Source organism: Diplotaxodon limnothrissa, linkage group LG2 (genome assembly GCF_057381915.1).
Source record: "Diplotaxodon limnothrissa isolate DT_005_m linkage group LG2, D_limnothrissa_male_GT1.1, whole genome shotgun sequence".
NCBI lineage: Eukaryota > Metazoa > Chordata > Actinopteri > Cichliformes > Cichlidae > Diplotaxodon > Diplotaxodon limnothrissa.
The window spans coordinates 38738405-38763444 of NC_140597.1; the positions used below are offsets into that span (position 1 = coordinate 38738405).

At 39.7% G+C, this 25040-nt stretch overlaps 2 protein-coding genes across 2 annotated transcripts; one reads left to right on the forward strand and one right to left on the reverse strand.

Moving 5' to 3' along the window:
- Positions 1-12593: 12593 nt before the first annotated feature.
- gla (galactosidase, alpha) lies at positions 12594-19387 on the forward strand. Its single transcript, XM_085373418.1, has 7 exons — positions 12594-12754; positions 14041-14215; positions 17280-17454; positions 18115-18206; positions 18304-18465; positions 18664-18861; positions 19058-19387. Exons 1-7 carry the CDS (start codon positions 12594-12596, stop codon positions 19385-19387), a joined length of 1293 nt encoding a protein of 430 aa, XP_085229544.1.
- A 280-nt stretch (positions 19388-19667) lies between these two features.
- On the reverse strand, positions 19668-24653 carry rpl36a (ribosomal protein L36A). The gene is made up of 5 exons (XM_085373430.1): positions 24627-24653; positions 23938-24043; positions 23221-23288; positions 21937-22059; positions 19668-19743 (listed from the first exon to the last, which is right to left on the reverse strand). The coding sequence occupies exons 1-5, from the start codon at positions 24627-24629 to the stop codon at positions 19723-19725; spliced, it is 321 nt and encodes a 106-aa protein (XP_085229556.1). The 5' UTR covers positions 24630-24653; the 3' UTR covers positions 19668-19722.
- Between the last annotated feature and the right edge of the window lie 387 nt (positions 24654-25040).

The following is a 25040-nucleotide window of genomic DNA, read 5'->3' on the forward strand; positions in this document are numbered from 1 at the left end:
AAAAATGTGAAACAAGTAAAGTGCATCGAATACTTTCCGCATGCACTATTGTTTTGGCAAGCTGTTGCCAGAAAGTGTCTTTTGGTGACACCAACCAAGTAGTTTTTAGTGCCCAAACCTAATCAGTGAAAAATAAATTTAAAAAAAAAGGGAATGAAATGAATCAGTAATTGCAAAAAAGTGAAGTGAAAAACTCAAAAATCACAACAGAACATAAACCAGGGCCTCCTGTTTAATAAAGCTCAGCCTTATAAGAGATAGGCAGCACATGACACACAGCATCATGTCAAGCCTTTGAATGAGAACATATTAGAAATATATAAGCAAAGAGTTCAAGGAGTTTAAGGGATAGTGGTACTTTCTTTTCTATCTATTGTAGGTAAAGTAGGAGAAACTAGTTTTTCTGGTTTGCTTGGTTTACTTTTTTAACAGTAACTCAGAACCCGTTTGTTAGGAGCTCACGACAGGGTGTTTAATAGTTCAATGTTTAAACGTTTATTTTCTTCTACAAAACCATGTAGAAGTAAACTGGAGGTTGTCCAGAGACACACAAGGAGGGAACTTTGAAGTCAAGAGCGTCCAAGTTTAAGTCACAGGTACACTGCTTAATACCTTTTTTCTCCAGGCTATGTGATATTTTTATATATCAGCATTATAACAACCAGTGTTAATCACTTGGCTTGTCATAGGGGAGGAGATGCAATGTGTTTACTCATTACTGGCAGCTGCCTGAAATTTTAGTGGGCAAAGAGGCCAATAGTGACTCAGCAGGGCTTTCCACCTACTGTAAATATGTGATAATGCTTTCAATACCATGACAAGCAAAATAAACAAAGCAAATCTGAAAAAAAAGACTCCTTGCTTCTGTTATCTAAGAAACACAAGTTTGATAGAAAAAGTTTACCAGATATTTCGCAAACTAGGGAACCTGATAAAATACAGATAAGCCAGCACTTCCTCTAATTCTTGTTGCCTAGGAAACAAAAGGGGCCCGTTGAGGAGCCAAGAGTGAATAATTCTGTGAGACTTGGGGATGTAATTGAAGAGGAGGCAACGAGTCTATGGGGGCTGAAGCATGAAGGTGTGCATATATGAGTGTGTTTGCGTTTGCGTGAGCATGCATGATGCAGGAAGCTTGCGGTGGAGAAAAGGGACTCTGCTGTTTGAAGGAGATGCACCAGGATCAACACCAGTGATTCGAGCGTGCGAGCTCTTCTCTCACCTTTTTTTCTCATTGCTGTGAGCAGTCTCTGCAGGAGCTTCAAAAATAAACATCACATCTTTCTTTGTTAACTCTGTGAGCTTTGCAGCTGCACACTGTTTCAGTGAAAAACCCTCCACCGCGCTGAAATGTGAAAGACAAGACTCGGGAGGATTCGGTGGGTGATACCACCCCCTTTTATTTACTGTCCACTTCCTGCTGAGTTATAGTCTGTCCCATCCAGTTATCCAGTGTGTCACAGCGTGGGCTAAACCTTGCATTTTTTCATTGTTTGCCCGTGATGTATGGAAGTTAACTGCATAGATGAATGTCATAAAATGTCCTTATCTGTGGCTATTTGTTCACCATTACCACAAAATCTTAAAGTTTTTCCGTGGCATCATTGAGGTTTCCTCTTTTAAGTCAGCTTAAAGTAAACAGAGCATTACAAGTAAGGAGAGATGCACACAATAAATATAAAGAGATATTAAAAATTCCTTCCCATCATTAAACCTGCACCAATTAATAATTTAATTAATTAATGTAAAAATAATTAATCATATGGTTCAATTCCATTTTATTTATATAGCGCCAAATCACAACAACAGTTGCCTCACTGCGATTTATATTGTAGACCCTACAATAATACATACAAAGAAAAACCCAACAATCATATGACCCCCTGTGAGCAAGCACTTTGGTGACAGTGGGGAGGAAAAACTCCCTTTTAACAGGAAGAAACATCCGGCAGCACCAGGCTCAGGGAGGGGCGGGGCCATCTGCTGTGATTGGTTGGGGTGAGAGAAGGAAGACAGGATAAAGACAAGCTGAGGAAGAGAGACAGAGATTGGTTGAATGTCAAATTTACTCTTTGTTTTTTAAGTTTCACATCTTGTCGTTTCGTTTACACACCTCGTACGTCACATACTCACCTGATCCTCACCTGATCCTCACCTGCCACAGGTTTTGCTCCCAGCATTCCTTTTACATATGCATCCTTGTTTTCCTTGTTTCTATATGGGGAAATTGTCATTTCACTTTCCTGCAGTTTGCTGGGTTTGCAAACTACTCTCATTCTTTTCTTCTCTTTTTCAGTCCTTAGATTATCATGCCATATTTAATTAAACTTAAAACTAGTGATTAAACTCAGAATATAATGAGTAGGGTCTTTTTTTCCCACAGGAAAGCGTGCAGGTTTTAGGCGTTTCCACATTGGCTTCATTTTTAGATCTTGAAGTTGCATCCATCTTTTATACGTAGTCTGTGATTCCAAATAAAGATTTTCTTTGTCTCTGTTTCCGTGTTCAGACTTTACAGCCATTTTAACTGCCTTGGTTATCTTTCAGTGCTTTTTTTCTATAGCAGCAAAGTAGATTGTTTAGCAGCTTAGAGGAGAGAGCTAAAAGAAAAGGACTGCTAGACAAGTAGACGCTGTCAAATGGCCAAAAACACAACCACAAATTAGTGTAAAGTGCAAGTTTACTTTACTTCATGTCTCGTTGATGACAATAGCAATGTTAAAAAGACTGCTCTTTAAATTTACTTTTATAAAGAGCATTCGATTTCAAGAGTTTGGGGGCTTAAAACAGAAGGTGGCCTCACTGGTATTCATAAGACACACAAGAAGGAGCAGTCGACGACATGATCTAACATCATGTTATTTCTCTACACCCTCTCCAGGTAAAAATTTGTGCACTCATTCCTGGTTCTCCAGTATAAAAAACTTTGTCATAGCTTCTTATCATGAAAGTAATACTCTGAGATTTCTGTCTCACCCAAAAACAGACTGTTCATGAGAGGATTACCCTTTATCTGCCCTTTTCTGTTTTGTCAAAGCAAAGAGGGAAAATTCAGTTTTGTGATGTTGTAGATTAGAAAGTGTGTTGAATCGTAGCAGGCTGATTTATTCGAGCTCAAACAATGCCCGGGCGTCTGTACATGTCAGTTTTATTTTGCCTGTTTTAAGTAGTTTTATCACATTAGATGAATTCAGAACGCCCTGTTAAAATTGCCTTCTAATCTACAAAACCGACTGGAAAAGAAAAATCACAAATTCAGGCAGAAAAATTCTGAGCGTAATAGCAGTCACAACCTTTAGTCTCTGTCAGATAATTAAAGAGCCGTGAACAGGCTTTGTTTTAACCTATCAATCCCTCATTAGCATTTAATATAAAAAGAACTAAGCACTGAAGTTTTAGCATCTTCAAGCATACAGAAAACCATCCTAATAGGTTAAAATCTCATTTGAATCCAATTATGCCTTTGCCATTTGATTCAAGTGTTGCAAAGCTTACCAGCCAAGTGCAACAGGAGTAATGAGCTAAAACCTTCATTTTCACAGTCTGTAAACAATAGGGGGGATGAGAGGACATGGTTGTGGAATTGCAATCATGGGATCTCCTGAATGCACAGTGATGGTGAACTTGCCTTGTTACCATGGTGATTCTGTTCATAAAATTTTAATTCCTGCATCACACTGACCATGCTTTCCCTCTAAAACAAATCATAGTGGGGGCCATGTTTTCTGGCTTACTACGCTATTTTAGTCCATTAAGATCACTTGTGTTGTTTTGCTGTCAGAAACAAAGTTTCTAGTTTAACTAACAGAGAAATACGACTTTTTTGATAACCTTTTTTGTGGCTCTACCGCACCGTGCATGACCAGGTGGAATAATATGACTTGATAACCTGCTTCCTTCAGGCTATTGCTTATTTCCATCACCAAATAGAGCGATATGACAATACATTTCTGTGATAACAGAGAAGCAGAATGGTGCGCGTGACATTATTTGTTTTGTTCTCCAAGCAAAGAGAATAAAAGATGTGCTCCAGGCTCCAAACTCACCCAGAGAAATCAATTTTCAGGTTCATGGTTACCTGAGACATATTGAACTTCTATACAGAATAATTTCTTCAGGTAACACAAAAGCAGTGTCTCAAAGAAAACACAAGCTGAATCTTTCAGACTCAGATGAAAAATTAAACAGAAAGTGCAGGTCAAAAAGCTTGAAAGTGATTTTACACTTTCAGACTACTGTATGCCTGGAGTACATTAAAACTTTAAGGGCTTAGTCCAATATACTAGTGTAAGCTTTCAAGCTGCAAACTGCTTGGTTCATGGTTAGTCTGGCATCTGAAATCTAATGGTGCATTTATGGCATCACGGTTTATTAATATGTGAAAGGTCAAGTTTGCATCCGTCACACAGATGCTACATTTCAACAACGAAAAACGCTTTAGAAATGGTCAAAAGGTTGACTTTATTTTCACTTTAAGCATTGCATAAAGTGTCCAGAGCTGCTGTTGTACATCTACCTTGCAATCACAAATAACCTGCGGAGTTTATTGAGTCTATAAGCCAGAAAACACCCAAACAAAGGTCACTCAGTCTGGAACTTACACAGCAAAATCAGTGAAGTAAAGCACAATGAGTGGCAGTGATGGAGGACTAAAAAAACTGCTTGCAGCTATTCATGCAGTGGCTGAGAAACAAAAACAGCTCACTCTGGAATAACACCTTTTGACATGACTGCTTTATAAATGTGTTTTTCTGTAAGTGCTAATGAACTCCATGTCAAACTAAAAAATGTGCTACATTTCACAATATTTTTTTATAGGTCTCATTAGTCGCCAAATAACAAAAGTTTGTATCATTTTACATATCGGTCGTGCTGGATCCTTTCTGTGTGAAGCTTGCAAGCTTCTCTCTGTGCCTGTCTGAGTTCTCTCTGGATACTTTATTATAAACTGCCCATGTCTGCGGATATGAGTTGTAGGTGTTAGTGTGTGGTTGTCTAGCTGTGTTAGGCTTGCAATAGACTGACGACTTGGGTGTGCTCTGCCTCTCACTCTGCGCCAGCTGGCATTCACTCTTTGCCACAACCCTGAATTGCATAAGTGATTAAGACAATGTATGAATCCATGTATGTATAGACAAACTGGCAAGATAAAGTCAAATGAAAGGATCACAAAGGTTAATACATTCCCCCTTTAAAGGACGACATGAATGTTTTTAGCCTCCCAAAATGTCACTAAAACTATAGTATACTTTTTAAGACATGTCAACCAAAACTCCAGTCGTCAACATCAAGATACGATTCTGTGAAACAAAGTAAGGTTAACCACGTTTATCAGCCAGGATCCTTTCGCTTCATGTTTACATTTGGGGTCAATTTTTTGAGGAGGGCTACTGCTAAAAAATGATTATTTCAAAACATCAGGAAGAAAAACAATTTGCAAGAATACACATAAGAGGGCAAATAGCACGGAGAGTGTGTGAGGAGGGTAAACAAGTTATGGCAACAAAGGTTCTTTTTGATTCAAATATCAATTTCCCTGAGCCTGGTTCTTCCTGTTAAAAGGGAGTTTTTCTTTCCTACTATCACCAAGTAAAATTCCTCCTCATGTGAGGGATTGAACTAGATCACACTGCCCAACCTCCAACATCAACAGCTTCCCATTGCAATACAATGTATACTTTAATCTGACTGGTCCTGCATACGATTTAAAATGTTCCTGTGTGGATTGCAGGGACATCAAGTGGCAACCATAAGCAGTCAGTCCATCTAGTAAATGCTGCTGCTGCTAGATAGAAAGTCAGATGATCATCAGAGTATTTAAGGTTCATTATCTGAGCACGATAACATCAGGGATAAATTTTCAAGACAATCCTTTCAGTAGCTGTCTAGACATCTCTTTCTGGAACGGAAGGGTACATCATCCAAGTCACATTGCAAAAAATCGATCACTTCTCAGTCAATACAAAAATTAAAACAAAGGTACTCAGTATTGACTTCAATGCCCCTGCAATTATTTGGTTTGCCTCTAATTGCTAAATTAGGTGAAGGGACTTAATTCTTACCTGGAACAGTACAGTCTAACTGGAAAACCGAAAACAATATTTTCACCAGAGTTGTGGCAATACACAACTGTCCCTTTGACTTAAATAGACACAGACATGAAAAGTGCCGCAGAATAAGACTTAAACAGAGGCCAATTAGACAGCCTCAAAACTATTAGAGTTAATGTCCCAGACACTAAGCAGAGCAAATCACTGATTTCATCAGAAAATGTACTGCCTGTCTATTTCTTTTGGCTTTTGCAATACACTTTGTTTACCAGCAAGACTACACAACAGACTATTCTATCTAATTACTGTAAAAAATGTGCATCGTCAGGAATCCTAAAGGTAGGATTATCCCTGGCAGGTAATCAGTGTTTCTGTAAGAGCAACTGAAGCAAAGGGCAGCCTTTGTGTGCTCCCTGTCTTTTTAAAGTCTACAAACTGAATTTTGTATTGATTCTACTATTAAAATTGATTTTCTCAATATATACTGAAGTGCCTTCCACAGAGATGTTCTATCTCCACTGGAGTAGCCTCTTATTAGTAATAATATTTCAGATGTAATCATTAGGAGAGTAATACTGAACAACATCCTCGCATTGGCAAAAGAGCAGAATCATAATGTGGTACATAATACTGAGAGCTGTTGTTTATTGCAGAGTCTAGGTGTGAGAAGAGAAAATATTTCAGGTTCTCTTCCCTCAAGGAAAAACATCCAATCTTGAAAAAGTAAAATATATTTGAGAGTCCCAAACTAGACAAACAAGACACTTCTTTCAGTTCAACCCTTTAGCTGTAAAGCAGTGAATAATTTATTATTGAGGTTTTTTTAAGTACCTATGCCTCCGAAACTGATCTGCACAAAAATAGAAAATGAAATACATGACACTTTGAAATCAAAGTCAAAATCATGTTTAATGTCAAATAATTGCTCAGAGAAAGACTGAACATTAGTAAGGAGTGAAAAACTGTGTAATGAGCTATTTAAGGAATGCATGTCATCGCTTCACATTCCTCTAGACATCTTAATCTGCTGGAATACAGAACATGCAGTTACATGGTCCCTTGCTGAGAGAGATTTAATCCGATTCCTGAAGGACCAAGAAATCCATCTTTGCTCTGAGTGCTTACATCTGTGACTTTATGGGAAAAGGATGATGCCATCTCATGACTACAACATACTGAGTGAGTGGATTTAACCATACAGGAGATATATATATATATATATATATATATATATATATATATATATATATATATATATATATATATATATATATATATATCTGACATAATGACTTCCTAATTGCATTTTCACTTGTAATAATGGTAATAATGAAGCACTGAATTACTGAATTATATTGAGAATCTAATTAAAGATATCATCTACAATTCAGCTGGATAACCATACAACTTAGTGGTTCATTCTTTCTAATCACATGGTAATTATAGATATCCTAAATTTTAAAAAATAACTAAATATTAAAGTATAGCCAACATCCCCCAATTTTCTTTAGTTAGAAATGTTTGAAATCCAGGGATTGACCCATCAAACTCCAAATAGTAGTAGATGACCTGCTCTACCTCCTGAGCTGAAACTTAGAACACATGGTATTCCCAGGCCCATCCACGTTTTAACCAAGCCCAACCCTGCTAAGCTTCCGAGATCATGCATGCACAGGGTGGTATGGTTGTAAACTAACAAAGTATTAAAGAGTTATAGTTAGCTGAGTGTCTCCACCATCAGCCATGTGCAGTCTTAAAATGGGGGAGAGGAGCTTTCCTTCAGTTGGATGAAGAAATAAAGGCAGGAAATACAAAAAAACACAAAAACCAATCAAAAACAGAAGATTTCAACCAAACATATGAAGCACTCTGCTAGTGAGAGGACAACTACGTCAAAGAGTCTAGTTTGACAAACAGATGGCTCATAGGTCCTCAACTGGCAGCTTTATTCCAATAAGGAGAAATCATTTGGAAGAAAAATACAATTTATTGCGAAATTGAAACATTGGGAAGCAATCATAGGGTAAAATCCTAGATAAAGGCAGGATAGTTACAGACCCCCTGGAGTGTAGAAACTGGTGGAACAGAGTCAGCAGATGGCTGATGGAGACTTTGAATGAGATGCCCTGGGCAACCCGGATGAGGTGGAGATGGGGAGGAGAAGAGCTCCACAACAAAGTGCCTGAAAGGGAGAGTGACAGATCTCAATGAATTTGAAGGAAAGGGAGTGGAGGCTGACTGGCTCCAAAAATGTATGACAAAGGATTGTGTGACAAGAGCAGTGACATTGAAACTACAACGGAGGTAAATTTAACAGGGAGAGAAAATCGAAGTGCCAAAGAAAACAGTGATGCAGAAATAGCAAATAACATCAAAATGAACAGATACATAATGTGAGAACAGATTTTCCTAACCATCTAATTCTCAGTCATAATGAGCTGTTATGAAAACAGCTTAAACTTGTGGTAAAAACAGAAGCATCTGATCAGGATGTCTTCCCAGCACCAACTATGAGGTGGCATCTCCCACCAGAAGAAAGCCCTAGGATAGAAGCAGGACACCCCAGAGAGATTAAATCTTGCAGATGACATGCAAATGCCTTGGTGTCCTCCTGGAAGAGCTGGCCCAGGAGACAGAGGTCTGGGCATCTCTGCTCTGCAAAGGTCCAAATGGAAGATCATCTGACAAAACGCTTAACTAACAACTTAATCTCTGTGGGGTATTAAATCCATTTTTAAGCTATTTTTATATGTGTTTGATTAATAAAATATGGGTTTTCCATCAAGTCTAGGTAACATAGACTACTTGCATATAGTTAGGGCTGGACCAGGTGACCCTGAATCCTCCCTTAGTTATGCTGCAATAGACGTAGGCTGCCGGGGATTCCCATGATGCATTGCGTTTTTCCTTTCCAGTCACCTTTCTCACTCACTATGTATTAACAGACCTCTCTGCATTGAATCATATCTGTTATTAACCTCTGTCTCTCTTCCACAGCATGTCTTTATCCTGTCTTCCTTCTCTCACCCCAACCGGATGGCCCCGCCCCTCCCTGAGCCTGGTTCTGCCGGAGGTTTCTTCCTGTGAAAAGGGAGTTTTTCCTTCCCACTGTCGCCAAAGTGCTTGCTCACAGGGGGTCATATGATTGTTGGGTTTTCCTCTGTATCTATGAAGCGCCTTGAGGCGACTTTTGTTGTGATTTGGCGCTATATAAATAAAATTGAATTGAATTGAACTTGTCACACGCCATGAGAGCTCCGAATGAAAGCAGCTCTACAAACAACAAAAAACCAAAATAAATCCTCTGATCATTAAACACGCTGGGTTTTACACTTAATATAATCTTTACTTCATTAACAAAAACGTTTGCACAAGTGATTTGAATTTAACTAACATAACCAAGCTGAAAAATGCACTCAATACATTGACTCATTTACGGGTCATGAGTTTGCCCCTAAAGGTTATTACCAGAGACCGTTTCAGACACACCCCGTCCAACAAGGACCTAATTAAAGTAGCCACATCAGCACATGTAGGCTCTTTCCCTTGTGACACTGGCATAAACAACTTAAGCACCTAATTACACAACAACAGATGATTCCCCAGTGAGGATATGTGAGCCATAGAGTGTTAGTCGTCGTATTTAAGGAAGCACAACTTTCTGATGGCATTTACTTGCACTGCTACCTGTCCCCATAGAGATCAATACAGTAATGAAGCTCAGTGGTGAGGAGGCACACCGTAACACAGCTTTGCCTTTTATTTTATCACCCTACACTTCATAACAAAGTTGCCAACATAAGTCAGCCATGACAGTCATTTCAATTATATGACAGTGGGGAAGAAAGAAACATGATGGATTGGTGTCAAAGCTCCGGGGAGCCATATATACCAGACAGCAAGCACGGGCTGCCCATATGTCAACAACCTCCATTAACCACTGTAAAGACAGAGGCATGCTCCTCTTTTATGCGCTCCTGTGAAAAAACAATGGTTTCCATCACAACCGGGGGCGACATCCCATTTTTACAAGAAGAAAACTGTGTATTCAGATGAGCTGGATTGGCCCATCCATCAGCTGGGAGGGGAGTCAAATTGAAATCTGACATTTAGAGCCCCAACGCCTTTGCTCACTGGCTCTGATATGAACTATAGCATGTGACAAATTGTTTGTATCAGGCCTGTCCCAGGGTGAAGCCTCTGATAATGTTTAGGGTTGAAATGGGCACCCTTGACATTTCGCTGAAAGGTCATGTTTTGTGTTCATTAATGCTCCCTTTTTACATGCACCCACCGGTGGAGGGGGGAGCAGGGGGGTGATATTATTGTCATAATCTGGGTGCGTGCCAACTCAGGGATGCGTCATTTGTTTTGACTCCTCTCAATATCAGAATGCAAGGAGTCATGAGCAACAAAGACGGAGTGTCAGCAGCAGGATCACAGGGGGGTTTTACACAGGCAGTCTGCTGATTCAAATTATGTCACCTCTCCTTTGCAACTACCCCAAAACAACTGATCTGACAGCCAAATAAACCAGTAGCAGCTGTCCCTTAAATTTCTCCAAAAGAGCAAAGTAGCACATTTAATGCAAGACTCATCGCTGTCTCTGCGTGTGTGAGACGATTTCACAAATAAAAACATCCAGGATTATTAATTCTGCACCAGGGTGTCTGTTTACCTCTAAATTAAGAAAGCTATCTGTAATTCATTTTGTGTCAGCGGCAGACAAATTAGTGTCTCGCATCCATAGCTAATACACAGTTTGAAGCAACATCAATATGTACAAAGTCTGCGTTATTGCTGATGCTGTGCGAGGCATTTTTGATTAGGCGGGCTCCTCAGGGTAAATTGGTCCTTTTCTTCTTTTGTTCTTAGTGTCTGATGGAAAGAAAATGCAAGTATCAGGTGAAGGGTTTTCATTTACATTTGAGTACCTCCTATATTAAAACATGGCTTTAGTTTGGGCACAGGGTGATGGTTCCCTAGATTAATCTACTTACCCTTTACTTCCCAAATAAAAAAAAATTAAAAAAAAGAAAAGAAAAGTGTATGTATGTAGGAAGACCTGAAAGACTGAGTTACCTGAACTAGACCTCCAAGGTTTACATAGCAACTAATTTTGATCACTATCCAGTGAAATTCTTTTATCAAATTAGATGATTAGATTGTTTTAACTGACAATTAAGTTAAGACAGCTACTTGAATCATTAAACTAAATAAGCTATTTAGGATGACACCAGAAGAAATTAAAGTCTGAAATTAAGGCTGTTTCTCTCAGGAGTTGACAATGAGGTCCAAAAGTCTGAGATCACTTTGAAATATACTTCTCTTTTTCATCAGCTTCAAATTTAGAACACACTGTTATTGTGTTCTGAAAATCCTATCTAGGTAAAAAATAATGTCTTTGTATAGTGTACAGTGAGCTGACATGGATAACATAATGTTACCGAAAAGCCCGGTGTTCCTATAATAATTTTTTAGTCTTCAGGTAACCCTATAATGGTTCAGTGGGACTGAGCTCTGTTGGCAGTGAGCACTCCTTGATGCTTTTTGGTCTTTAAGTATTCTTGCAAAGCTTTGGAGGAATCCTTTGGCCTCGGTATAACTCCTTCTCCAAAAAGATGCAAAGGAGAAAACATGCTATATCTCTGGAGGGTTGCTTCTACTTAGATGCAGCACCACTGTTTTGACATGGTGGAGTCAAAGCAGTGGATACTTTCACTCTGGGGGTTAATACTCATTCACTTACTACTTATTCCCACTGCAATGTGCACAGGTGTACCTGATGCTACAAGGTAATTTACTCGAATATGTTTCTTTAAGGATCAAATCCAATCGATCTTAAGTGGACTGAAAACTATCAACCTCAAAGTAATAAAACTTTAAATAAAAAAATTCTTTCCATGCAGGACAGTAATGATGATAGGAGTTAACTGCGATTTTTAAAAATGGCAATGTGCTCTACTACATTAAATTACCCATATGCATTTATCTCTGTTAAAGCATACTGATGGAAACTGAAATTCTGTCCTACGCAATGCATACTTTAATGCGGGACTCAGACAGGCATTTTAAATGAGAGATGGAAGCTTATTTTTAAAAGCTTTTGTTGGAGACAAAAGCGGTGTAAACAGTGTTAGGGTGGAAAATTACTACAATAGAGTGTTTTCATACCCAATTTAGTCTTATAAATGTGCATCAACTTTACTATTTCCCCATCTACCAGATTAGGTGTGAAATTAATCACGTGGTTGCGGCGATGTTTTTGTATTCGGGTGAATCACAAGACCATCACCTGCCTCGTGGTGTCACCTGACTTTTCATGTTTTTCACCTGAGTTTTAGGTTAAATCCCGGCGCTTCCTGGTTTCCAGCAACGTCATTGGACGGTAACAGACGCATTTTAATTCAATTGGTCCAGCTTTGTGTCACTCATCCACGGGAGGCGGGCTGGCTGGCTTTGGCACTAGGAAATGAATAGTGAAAGAACTACAGTCGTTTGTTGCCGGTCACTGCACAACTATTGTCGAGCTGAAAATCTAAAATGAGCAGAGCTGCCTGTCTTCTCGTAATTATCAGCTTAATGAGTCCTGCTGCTGAGGCGCTGGACAATGGTCTGGCGCTGAAACCCACCATGGGCTGGCTGCACTGGGAGAGGTTCATGTGTAACATCGACTGTGACACGGACCCAAATAACTGCATCAGGTAAGAAGTGATCCGGTTATCCTGACGTGTATGTACGCTAAATCAAAGCACAAGCCTACATACTCTGTTAAAACTGAACATATCACTGAAACACATTTAAAAACCTCACCTAAAAGAATTCACCATTGATTACAGGAAGTGGCATTTGCATTTAGCCAGGTAATCAGGTATTATTAAAGAGGAAAGACATTTCTTGTGACAACTAGTAAGCACGCCTTCACTATTCATTATATGTTTAATCTGCCTTGAAAGTGTGGTATTTTTATACAAGTACGGAGGAACTCGTTATGAGGGGCTGTCATAAGAATAAGAGCAGGATCACGTGATTGAAATAGTCGTTGACAGCTGATTAAGTTCGCCTTTCTTTGTTCTCTGGATTCAGGCATTGGGGGACGTTGATGTGTGAGATATTGGTGTCAGCAAGTACTGTGTATTGTGGAAGCAAAATTTGCAACAGCTGTAACATAAAAGTCATTTATTGTTAAAGTCTAGTGGAGAAATATGTGAGGTCCAGATTGGTTGGGGGGAAATGATGCACATATAAAACAAGGCTTTAAAAATGAGAAAACTCGTTTAAAATAGCCAAAGTTTCACGTACATATACTGAGCAATAATAAATTGGTCAGTGTAAGCAACCTGGCTCAATAGAGGATAAGTAAGCATTATTTTGTAATCAAAATCATTCAAAGCTGCTCTGGAGGAGCTGGAAGTGATCACAGTAGGTCTGTTTTAGGCCCGGGTGTACTTGATGGTGCAGGGTAGAAGTGGGCAGATCAAGCCAATATCGATACCTACACTGATACTGGATCAGTACTAATGACACACTGCTGTCCCCTACATAAGATGCCGTTATATGTGAAAAACATTAGTATTGTTTTTGGTATCCGTAATATTGGCCTTGTATTTACTTGGTATGGCATTGATACCAAAATTTGCAGTTTCGCACAACACTACCGCAGGGTTCATTCAGGGTTTTCTCATAATGATGATATGTTAAGTCATAATTACAGGTTAACATATCTAACATATATATTTTCTTGAATTAAAGATAACGTAAACGTGGTTTTGCTTTCAACCTCACTAATGCCTCCATTTTTGTGCCTGGCATATTTTTCCTCACAAAACGTAATGTTATTCACCTCTGAGCAAACCTTTTGTTCACTGTTATAATATCTTCTTCATCTCTAAATATTGGTGTGTGCCATATATCCATTACACATTACATTGTACACTGGCTTCTAACGGCTAATATTAACCCCGCCTGTCTCCTCCTGTTGCCTTGGCAGTGAGCATCTGTACATGCAGATGGCAGATGTGATGGTGAAGGAGGGCTGGAAAGAGGCCGGTTACGAGTACGTCTGCATCGATGACTGTTGGCCCTCCCACCAGCGTGATGCCCAGGGCCGCCTGCAGGCAGACCCCAAACGATTCCCAGGAGGCATCAAGAAACTGGCCGACTATGTGAGTATTAGTTATGGAAGAGGAATGAAAAGTCTGGATGTGAATATAGTATTAATGCCATAATTCCTCTATGGACATCAAACAGAAAGAGCTTCAGAGAGACTCGGTGAAAGTGAGAAATACTTTACTAGCTGGGAGAAGCAAAATGAGACCATGTGAGAGGACGTGACTGCGTTTATTGTAGCTTCCAGCTTTGGGGCAGCAGTTTGAATAATATACACAGTTCAAAGAATGATAAACCCACTTTATGTTCAACATGCCGCTGTGATTTTATGGTATGCAGTATTATCATGTCAGTACAACGTGTCTAAAATTTCAGATGTTAAAAAGTTCTTGTAGCCCTGGTTGAATATCTCTAGAAATAAGTGATTACATATTCATCATATACCCATTCAAGCTGACCTGCAGGTATTTACATAATGAATAGGAGCCAACATATTGTGTTGGATAGGAAAGTGCTGCCGTTGACTCTCTTCGCAGGAGACTCACAATAGAAAGGAGCTGGAAGCCATGATGCCAGGCGCATTTCGATGTATAAGGCTTCACGTATAAAGATTGCTAAAAATATATTGTTTAGCAGGAAAGGAATATATTTAGGCCCACTAAGGCAACCTTGAGTTCTGTATTACAGTTTTTCTCAAATGTTAAAACACAAAAGCCAATCCTGTAACCCAAATGACCAGTAGTCTAAACACATTTACTAAATGTAGCCACCATATTCCAGTACCATAAACACATGTCACATGAAGACACAATTCACAAAACACAACCCTCTGTACTCATAAATCTAAACACATTTTTCCTTGCTAAAACACATGTTGCAAAACAACTCTGCTCATATCCTCAAATGAAAGCCCATGTGATGCAAAATGCTTGCCACAGTCACCAATCTTTGAACACAGGGAACACACCTGGCGTCATTCACTACACACAATGACTCAAAATTGAAGACACTTGTTGCTAATGCTGTACCCACATGTAAAAGCAAGTTCAGAGTGCACAGTATGCTGAAGATTCCAAACAAACACAATGGATGAAGGCAGAGTCAGGGGAAGAGGAATCTGATGCAGAGGAGGGAGAAGAGCTGGCCCTGGAAGAAGAGGAGCGACCAACGAGGAAGAGGAGAAGGCCAACATGGGAGAGGAGAAGGTCCAGGAGGGAGAGCAAGACAACCTCGCACCATCATTACGGACGAGATGCGAGCAACAGCTCAGCGACATGATGCCGCACAGTGATTGTGGTGTGTGTGGTGTGAATAACGTAAATAAAAAAACTTCACACCCTGTTCATGTTTTCAAGATTACTGTTGTGTGCAATAGATTCTGTTTTTGCATTGAGTTGTGTTACAGTAGTGTACGTACATGCAGGATTTTCTATAGATTTATACTACTCATATGAAACTCACAAATCTAAATGCCTAATCCTCTGCAGAGATCTACGACGATCCGTTACTGTATAGTTTCTAAAATATGCATTGGCAGTTATGAAACAAAGAACCTTCTCACAAATTGAGCATTGTGTTTTCAATTGTTTTGCTGTAGTGTGTAATGCTGTGTATAGTGTTTACAGTTTTGACAGCTTCGAGCTGCTCTCTTGGTGTGGGAGTTTGAGTTTTGCAGTGGGAAGGTGTGGTTGTGTTTATGTAGCTTTAGAGAAGGGTGTTGTGTTTGGACATTGGGGGACCTGGTGGTAACGTTTGTGAAATGTGTTTTAGCATTTGAGAAAAACTGTAAAAGAATCACGTTTAGAGCTGTGCAACATTGCCACCTACTGGAAGAAACATACTGCCTGCTCAGAAAGTTTATGCTTTAAGCAGAATCAGTGGTTTGTTTGTTTTTTTGAGTAAAGTAGACCCTTGGGATGATCTGTTTGCTTTTTGGGGGGTTCATCTTTTTTAGCAATTTGCCTGTGCAGCTGTGGCTCAGGAGATAGAGCAGGTCATCTAGTGGTTCGATCCCTGGCTACTCCAGTCTGTATGTCTAATCAGAATCAGAATCAGAATACTTTATTGATCCCTGGGGGAAATTATTTTTTGTTACAGTGCTCCATTTTAAACCAACATTAAGACAAGACAGACAATACGCTAACTAAGAATAGTACAATATATACATACATATATACATACATACATACATACATACATACATAAGTCACTTATAAATAAATAGTTGGAAAAGAAACATGTGTAGCTGTAGCAGCAAACAGTGTGTTAAGTGGATGCGTTGTACAGGGAGATGGCCACAGGCAGGAATGATTTCCTGTGTCGTTCAGTGGTGCATCATGGGTAATCTCAGTCTCTCACTGAACGAGCTCCTGTGACTGACCAACATGTCATGGAGTGGGTGGGAGGTGTTATCCAACATTGTCTTTATCTTGGACAGCATCCGCCTCTCCGACACCACCTTGAGGGAGTCCAGCTCCATCCCCACAACATTGCTGGCCTTACGGATCAGTTTATTAAGTCTGTTGGCATCTGCGACCCTCAGCCTGCTCCCCCAGCATGCAACAGCATAGAGGATCGCACTGGCCACAACAGACTCATAGAAAATCCTCAGCATTTTCTGGCAGATGTTGAAGGACCTCAGTCGCCTCAAAAAATAGAGACGACTCTGGCCCTTCCTGTAAAGTGCTGTGGTGTTTTTAGCCCAGTCCAGTTTATTGTCAATGTGTACTCCAAGGTATTTATAGTCCTCCACAATGTCAACACTGACCCCCTGGATTGAAACAGGGGTCAAGTGTTTCCTGGTCTTCCTGAAGTCCACGATCAGTTCCTTGGTCTTTGCCACGTTGAGCTGCAGATGATTCTGCTCACACCACGTGACAAAGGAGTCGACCACAGCCCGGTACTCCTAAGTATCCTTAGGGCAAAATTTACTATTTAACCCTTAAAGGGATATGGTACAAGCTTTTTCCAGCGTGCACAGGCACAGTGGCATGGTTGCTCGGATGGGCTCCAGCACCCATATGACCTTGAATTGGACAAGTGAAAGAAAATGGATGTCACTGGTATTTGTCATTCACTGAGATGAATCAACAAATCTTTGATATTTTTTTATGCTTTAAGATCCACTCTAATGGCCTGAAGCTGGGTATCTACGCAGATGTGGGGGACAAAACCTGTGCTGGATATCCTGGGAGCCTTGGTTACTACGAGAAAGATGCTCAGACTTTTGCTGACTGGGATGTTGATCTGCTCAAATTTGATGGTTGCTTCATGAATCGGGCTTTGCTGGGAGAGGGTGAGTTTCTATTTCTGATTGGCAGTGCCACAAAGGTGAACAACAGGCACCGTATAAATACACATACAGACACATATGAACGTACAAAAAAACCCTCTGCCATTCTTGGGGGCATCTCCCATTTTGACCTCGTGACCGTTCAGGCCATATTTGGCCTGTTGATATGGGGCTGGATTAGCTACAATCTTCCTCTTAATGATCCTTCCCACTTGGTACCCAATCTCGGGTGATGATATCTCCCCCCCTGACCTGGCATCCTGGCTCCCCCTTGCCGTAGCATGTGTGTTGTACCTGTGAAAGCAGTCTTCTTCCGAACACTTCTAGTTGTTTCATGTAAGCTCTTTTCATCTCTCTATGTTTTTGTTTCTTTCTGCTGTAGGCTTGGTTAGCATGAGGTGTGTAGCTGGATACATACGCTCCAGGCGGGAGTCGAACTTGCGTCTCCAACTCTAAAGGCGTGTAGTCTTATCACTACGCTATCTAGCTGCTTACAAAAATACATATAAAATATAAAATATATATAAAAATATACGCGCAAACAAACAATGTGGACATGTACTCTCCATCTATACAGGAGGTCAAATTTCTTTCCTAAACATCATTTTATTTACCAGTTAAGGTGTTTAAAGGGTTAACTACTAAATGTTTGCTCTGTTTAAGGCTACACAAACATGTCAAAAGCACTGAACAACACTGGACGGCCTATCCTGTACTCTTGTGAGTGGCCGTTGTACGAGTGGCCTTTAAAACAGGTGAGAACTTGTTTTAATGGTTAACTTGGTTTTTTGTAGAAGATGCTGCAAAAATAATGGAGTATACTCAAAATAAAGAGCATTTCTGTGCTTCCAGCCCAACTACACAGCTATCCGTGAGACTTGTAATCACTGGCGCAACTTTGATGACGTGTTCGACTCGTGGAGCTCCGTCAAATCCATCTTGGACTGGACTGCCGCTCATCAGGACATCATCGTCCCTGCAGCTGGACCCGGAGGCTGGAATGACCCCGATATGGTACTTTGTTCTACTGAAGGCCTTGGACATGAGTGGTTTTACTATCATGAACCTGCTTATTTTTCTTTTTATCTAATGCTAATCTAAATCTCCTACTTACTATTGTATTTAGACATTTTTGTAGGTTGTGGACACACTGTAGCATCATCACTAAGCCTGATTTGCTTATGAATTTACATATTGAATTTATTTCTCTAGCTTGTAATTGGGAACTTTGGCCTGAGTCACGACCAGCAGGAGTCTCAGATGGCGTTATGGGCCATCATGGCATCTCCTCTGCTCATGTCCAATGATCTCAGAGACATTTGTCCTCGCTCCAAGGAGCTCCTGCAGAACAAACGCATCATAGACATCAGCCAAGATTCAATGGGCAAGCAGGGATATCGCACTGCCAAGGTGGGTGTGCGACTCAGTACGAACTCCTTCTGCAATGGCAGCTCAGAGTATTTATGGTAGCCTGTCGTTGCTGTTTAGAAATGCTACATGGTTTGTGATCAGCCTGACAGGCTCTTTATAGCATTAATTACAAATGATCAGTGTGGGTAATGGCAGATGAAGGTATAAACCAGTAAGACTTCCCCTTTTTCTACAGGGGAACAATTTTGAAGTGTGGGAGAGGCCGCTGTCGAAGAACCGCCTGGCTGTTGCTGTGCTGAACAAACTGGAGACAGGTGGTCCTCGAGGGTTCAACATTGGGGCTGCCCCCGGTTGGAAGATCTGTGGCCCGCAGTGCAACGTCACACAGATCCTGCCTCAGTACAAGGAGATGGGAGTTCAGACTCAGCAGAGCAAAATAATTGTATCTGTCAACCCTTCAGGCACAGCTCTGTTGACTGTCACTCCCATCAGCAGCGATTTCACAAGGCTTCACAAGCTGAACTGGCAGGGTACATTTGTCAGACGAAAGCACACCATTTTGTAGTCCTCAGGTGGTTAAACGCACCCGAGACGTGTACAATATCTCAATTGAGTGGGAAAAAATGAAGCTGAATAAGTTTTAGGTGTTTATCTTGTGTAAATCTTAGTGAATTAAAATTAAAGCTGCCTGGAAATGGATCACACTTCATCCCATTTATATCCAATAAATTAAACACTTGCTGTTAACTGTCTAGACTACTGAAAGGTTAAATTACCATAAGAGACAAAGCTTGAATTTTTGTACAAGGAAAAAAAAGATTCAACTCAAACACTCAAAAGTATGTTTGGATCCATTTATTGAAAATAGTGACAACTTCATCCATATGACTGGACCACAGTTTAGAACTGGATGACCTGGCCCTGTAAGAAAACAGAGGGAAACATTTGTGAGAATGTGCAACTTATATTTGCATTACTTTACAGTGGTGACTGCCATGAATTTATAATTAAATTCTGACTTTTGTACTGTAGTTGAATAAGACTAAATAAAACCCAGTATCTTCACATTCATCAGCTTTACCAGCCTGTTGTAAAGTCCTGCCACATATGCATACAGAGTGGATAGGACTTAACTTTTGTGCTGTTGATGAGGAAGACAGAAGCTTTTAAATAGAGTAAAGTCTGATTAATGAGGTAACCCAACACATGAATACTGAGTTATGGGGGGACACAGGAGCCAAATCACCTTGAGGCAACTGTTGTTGTGATTTAGAATTAGAATAGAATAGAATTCAACTTTATTGTCATTGCACATGCACAGGTACAGGGCAACGAAATGCAGTTTGCATCCATCCAGAAGTGCTTTAGTGATATAGATATATTACAATATATATTAGCAATAATATAGATATGTGAGTATACTACAGAAATGGGTCTATTATGGTATGTTATAATGTACACGGTATGAAGTATGTTGTGAATATTCTATAACTAAGTATGTACAGGCTGTAGTGAGTACAAGCTATGTACAGGATATGAACAGGATATAAATATGAAAAACTATACAGAATATGAAATAAATAACTTTACAGAATCTGAGATATACAGCTATACAGAAATGGGAACTATGCAAGTTGTAAACAGTTGTAGGATTAAAGATTATCGAATGTACAGAATGATTATTTACACAGAGCTATACAGTAGTGCAGTTAAGATAAGTGAGGGTGTAGATAGTTTCTACAGAGGCTATATAAAGTGCTAGTGGTTGTGAGTGGTGGTTCAGTCCATGTTATTATTGTGTGTTTGAGGGTACAGTTGTCCATTGTGGGTGTGTGTATGTTCAGTCCATGAGTTTAACGTGGGTCAGATGTCAGATTTGAAATTGAAATAAAAGGTAGCCAATCATGAATTTGAGAATCATGTATTAGAGCTTCTATTGAAGGAAGAAAAAACAAAGACGACAAGCTCAACAGCAAACCTTGTAAAAATAAATAAAAACTAATAACTGTATTGACAGTATATATATTGAGATCAACTCATGCATCGTATTTTAACCACCACAATAAATCAACAGCCAGCCCTGAGTCACCATCTCATCAAAACAAATACAATTTACCACTAACCACAAAAAACGACAACAAAAAGAAAAACAATCTGTCACTGAAAGCGAAATATGCTCCAGTTAAAATCCAAGCTGGGCTGCACATTTATCAAGTGTAGCAAACAAACATTTCCTAATGCAATTCTGGTGCTATAGCGTGTGAAATGCGTTCATACATGCAGACGCATGCCTCTTTCACAACTCAATTTCAAAAGCGGTTTCTCACTAATTACATCAGAAAAGGGTGGGCAGAATCGAGTCGGACATGGTCAGGGTTGGCCCTTTCCCTCGTCTAACACACAGAGCTCGTGTCAGACGCTTTCACACTACTGGAAAAAACTGTTGGGGTATTTTTCCACCTCTTGAAGAGCGTTGCCTAGGCAGAAGCGCCGACAAATACTCTAAAATCCATATTTTTATATGTACATCTGAAGAATTAAACAATTGCCAGAACAAATAATTCTGACAGGAAATGGGACGACTAGAGAGCGAATAGGCTCAAGATAATTACATATCCGATCAAACTGCATCCAACGTTTGCATTCTCGTGCACCTTCTTTGAATATCTTGCAATATCCATCTTTAGCGTGCAAAGCTAGTGTGCATGTGTAACAACAGCTTTATGCAAACTATTTTTTCCAAACAGGAAATCCATGTTTAAGTGAAAAAACAGCTGATATGCAAAATGTGCATTTTTATAGCTGTCACCGTGTTGGTTCCATAATTTATCATAATTAACATAAAAGATGTCAATATGTCGCATGAAAAACTAATAGTGGGTTATGAACATGAGGTTATTAAATGTGTAACAAAATAATTACCTACAAATATAAGAAGTCAGAATATTTTTAATGACAGATTTCTGTGGGATGATTCTGACACCAAACTGTAGCTTTAGCCGAGATTAAACCCACTATGAAAAGTACTACTGAAATAAAGTTAATATAAAGAATATGTTGTAAAGAATAGTTAACTTCAATCTTTACAATACCAGGGACATATGTGAGTCTTACCTTTCTCTTCTTGTCACCACCCAACTCGAAGTGCTTACATCTCTTGATGGCCAGCATTCTCTTGGATCTGCAGTTGGGCTCCACACACTCGAGCCTCAACACAATCTTCTTTGTAGTCTTAGCCTGTTTGACAGTATTTCAGTGAGTGTCATTTCCCCTCACATATATCTCAACACGATCAATCCAACAGTACAATGCTGTGAGATAGTATTTACCCTTTTCATGATCATTTTTCCTGTGAATTTGTCACACCTTAGCATTTTAACACTAGATAAAGATAATCTGAGTAGGGCTTGCTGTTGCGTTTTGGATCAGTCCTGCAGCATAACCCGAGGGCACTTGCAGATAAAAGCACAAACAGATGGCTGGACACTTTAGGATTTTCTGGCAGAGAGCAGAAGTCATAGATCCATCAATCAGAGCGGCAAAACAGCCTCTGACCATCACACGTCTGCCACCATGTTCGATTGGTATATTTTATCAAATGCTTTTAGTTTTGTGCCAGATGTAACACTACTTACATTTTCCAGAAATTTCAACTCTTCTCGACAGTCCACAGAATATTTCTGTCTTGGAGGGGGAGGGTGGGCGAAAGTGAAACTATTTGGTCAGTAATGGTTTGCACCTTGAAACTCTCCCATGGACGCCATTTTTGCCAACTCTCTCCCCACTGTTGAATCATGAACTCTGATCTTAACTGAGGCAAGTTTTTTAGATCTTTTGCGACCTCCGAGATGAGCCATAGATGTGCTGTTAAGAGTAATTTGGATAGGCTAGTCACTCCTGAGAAGGTTCGTTACTGCCCACAAGTTTTCTCCATTTGTGGACCATGGCTCTCTCCATGTTTCCAAAGCCAGAGAACAGCATTGCAACCCTTTTCATACTAATAACATCAATGTCTTGTTTGTCATCGTTTCTTAATTCCTTTAGATTGTGGCGTGATGTGCCGCTTTTTGATATTTTTTAAAAACTTAAAACCTGTACAACACATTGAAGTAAGTGACTTCTTCATATCAACAGATATGGCAGTATTCAGGCCTGGGAGAGGCTATTGAAATTTTACTCAACTACCCAAAAAATGTGGCTAATTACACTTAAATCGTGATTTCACACAGGGCAAAGTAAAAACTGTGCTTTCTATTTACTTAGGTTATTTTTTTATAATATAAACAATTAGTATGATGATGATCTCAAACTTTAAAGTGTGACAAAATTAGCAGAAAAATATAAATCTGGAAAAGGACATACTTTTATTACAGCACTGAATGAGAAAGCCATGGTTACCTTTTTTCGGAAAATCGGCTTAGACTGACCGCCATACCCACTCTGCTTTCTGTCGTATCTCCTCTTACCTGAAAAACATTTAGTTTAGTCAACACATACTTGAACAATTAATAAAATAAAGCAAGGATGCACTGATGCATTATGGGTTCAAAACAAAATATTGGCCCATATTTGCAGACATCTTACAATTTCCCTTCTGTGATAGGAAAAAGATTGTAGATATATTAAGTGCTAAGACACTAATCTATTGATTTATCAAAATATGTGACGACAAATAATCAGATAATGCCATAGATGAGGCCAGTGTCGTGCTAAAAATTTACTGCTGATGCTCGTGTGACTTTGTGTATATCTTTGTTTGTATTAGTAGATGTAGTAAGCAGAATTTACTGAGTTATATATAAAATAAAGAAATGACCTGTTTTACAAGAATCCATCCACGTCATCAATCCAGTCTTTTTTGGCTACTTAAAATATATTTATGGAAATGCTGTTAAATTTGGTGCAATTTGCTCTAAAATCTTGATCAAATCTACTGAACAATAAACTTTTAACTGCTTGTATTTTGCGACAGGAACGTTCTTCCTGGCTCATAGTGACTTGATATCACTTAAAAAAGATGTTTTTGACAGATCACAGGTCAATGTTTTATATACAGACACTTTTTTTGACTTTAGACACCAGTGCATCCCTTAAATACAGGACAAACATATTTACCCTGTACATAAAGAGAATCCTTCCCCTTCTTGTACTGGGTAACTTTGTGGGGCTGGTGCTTCTTGCACTTCTTGCAGAAGGTCCTGCGGGTTTTCGGGACGTTCACCTGCACAACACAGAGAATAACATTTGAGCAGACGTGCAGTATACACAAAATACCACAACGCGGACTAGCTAGCCACGTCCAACAGGCCCAAGCCATAAAACTCACAACACTTATGAAAAATCAAGTGCACAGCTATCAAAGAGTTTTGTTCAATCATTTTCGAAATTGACTTAATACACAGAAGCACCGAGTTTATCATTTAAACTGTGGCCGGCAGTGTTGGGGCAAGCTAACACGTTAGCATCGCTATTTTAATGAAAACAGCGTAAACAAGTGATGCTCCAATACTTTTTACAAAGCAAAACACGTTTTGACGTAGCTGTTAATTGATTGTGATGTTTCGCTTGTTTAGTTTTTCGCTTCTGACAGAAAGGCCGGTTGGAGTAGAAAAACCAACAGTGGCGTTTCGCCACTAAGATAGCATCCATCAATATAACAGCGTTAAATATACCAAAGATGGCCAATACCGCCATCGTTACGCACATTGTCACATTATCAACATGACCGGGTGTATCAAATACAGAAATTGTACTTTAATCGGCAGGATTGAGATAGATTTGTTTTAGGTGTAATGGTAGCATACCATGGCTGCAACCCGATGCAGAGGGAAAGAGGAAGAAGGAGGCCGGAAGCAGTTCTTAAAGTCGCCCCTTCAATAGACCTCAGCCGTAGACAGGTCTGCCCCCTAGCGGCCGGAGATGCAAAGAAGCCAAAACCATGAAAAGACTGCAAACGGCCCCAATTTTAAGGAGAGTGACAGCCATGGAGTGCACAGCATAAACCTGACAAAACTCAGTGGGTCAGTAATATACTAAAACACAAGCTATACATTTTACTCACAGTGAAAAGGCTTTAATGCCTGCAGAAGTTATCATTTTGAAATATCTTTTAACAACGTAATAAGCAGGTGAGAAACTAAGAAATCCACTCAGGTTACAGTGTAACTATATGTAACAACCAAATATGGCCTTGCATTAATGTTTAGCCCGCTTCCACT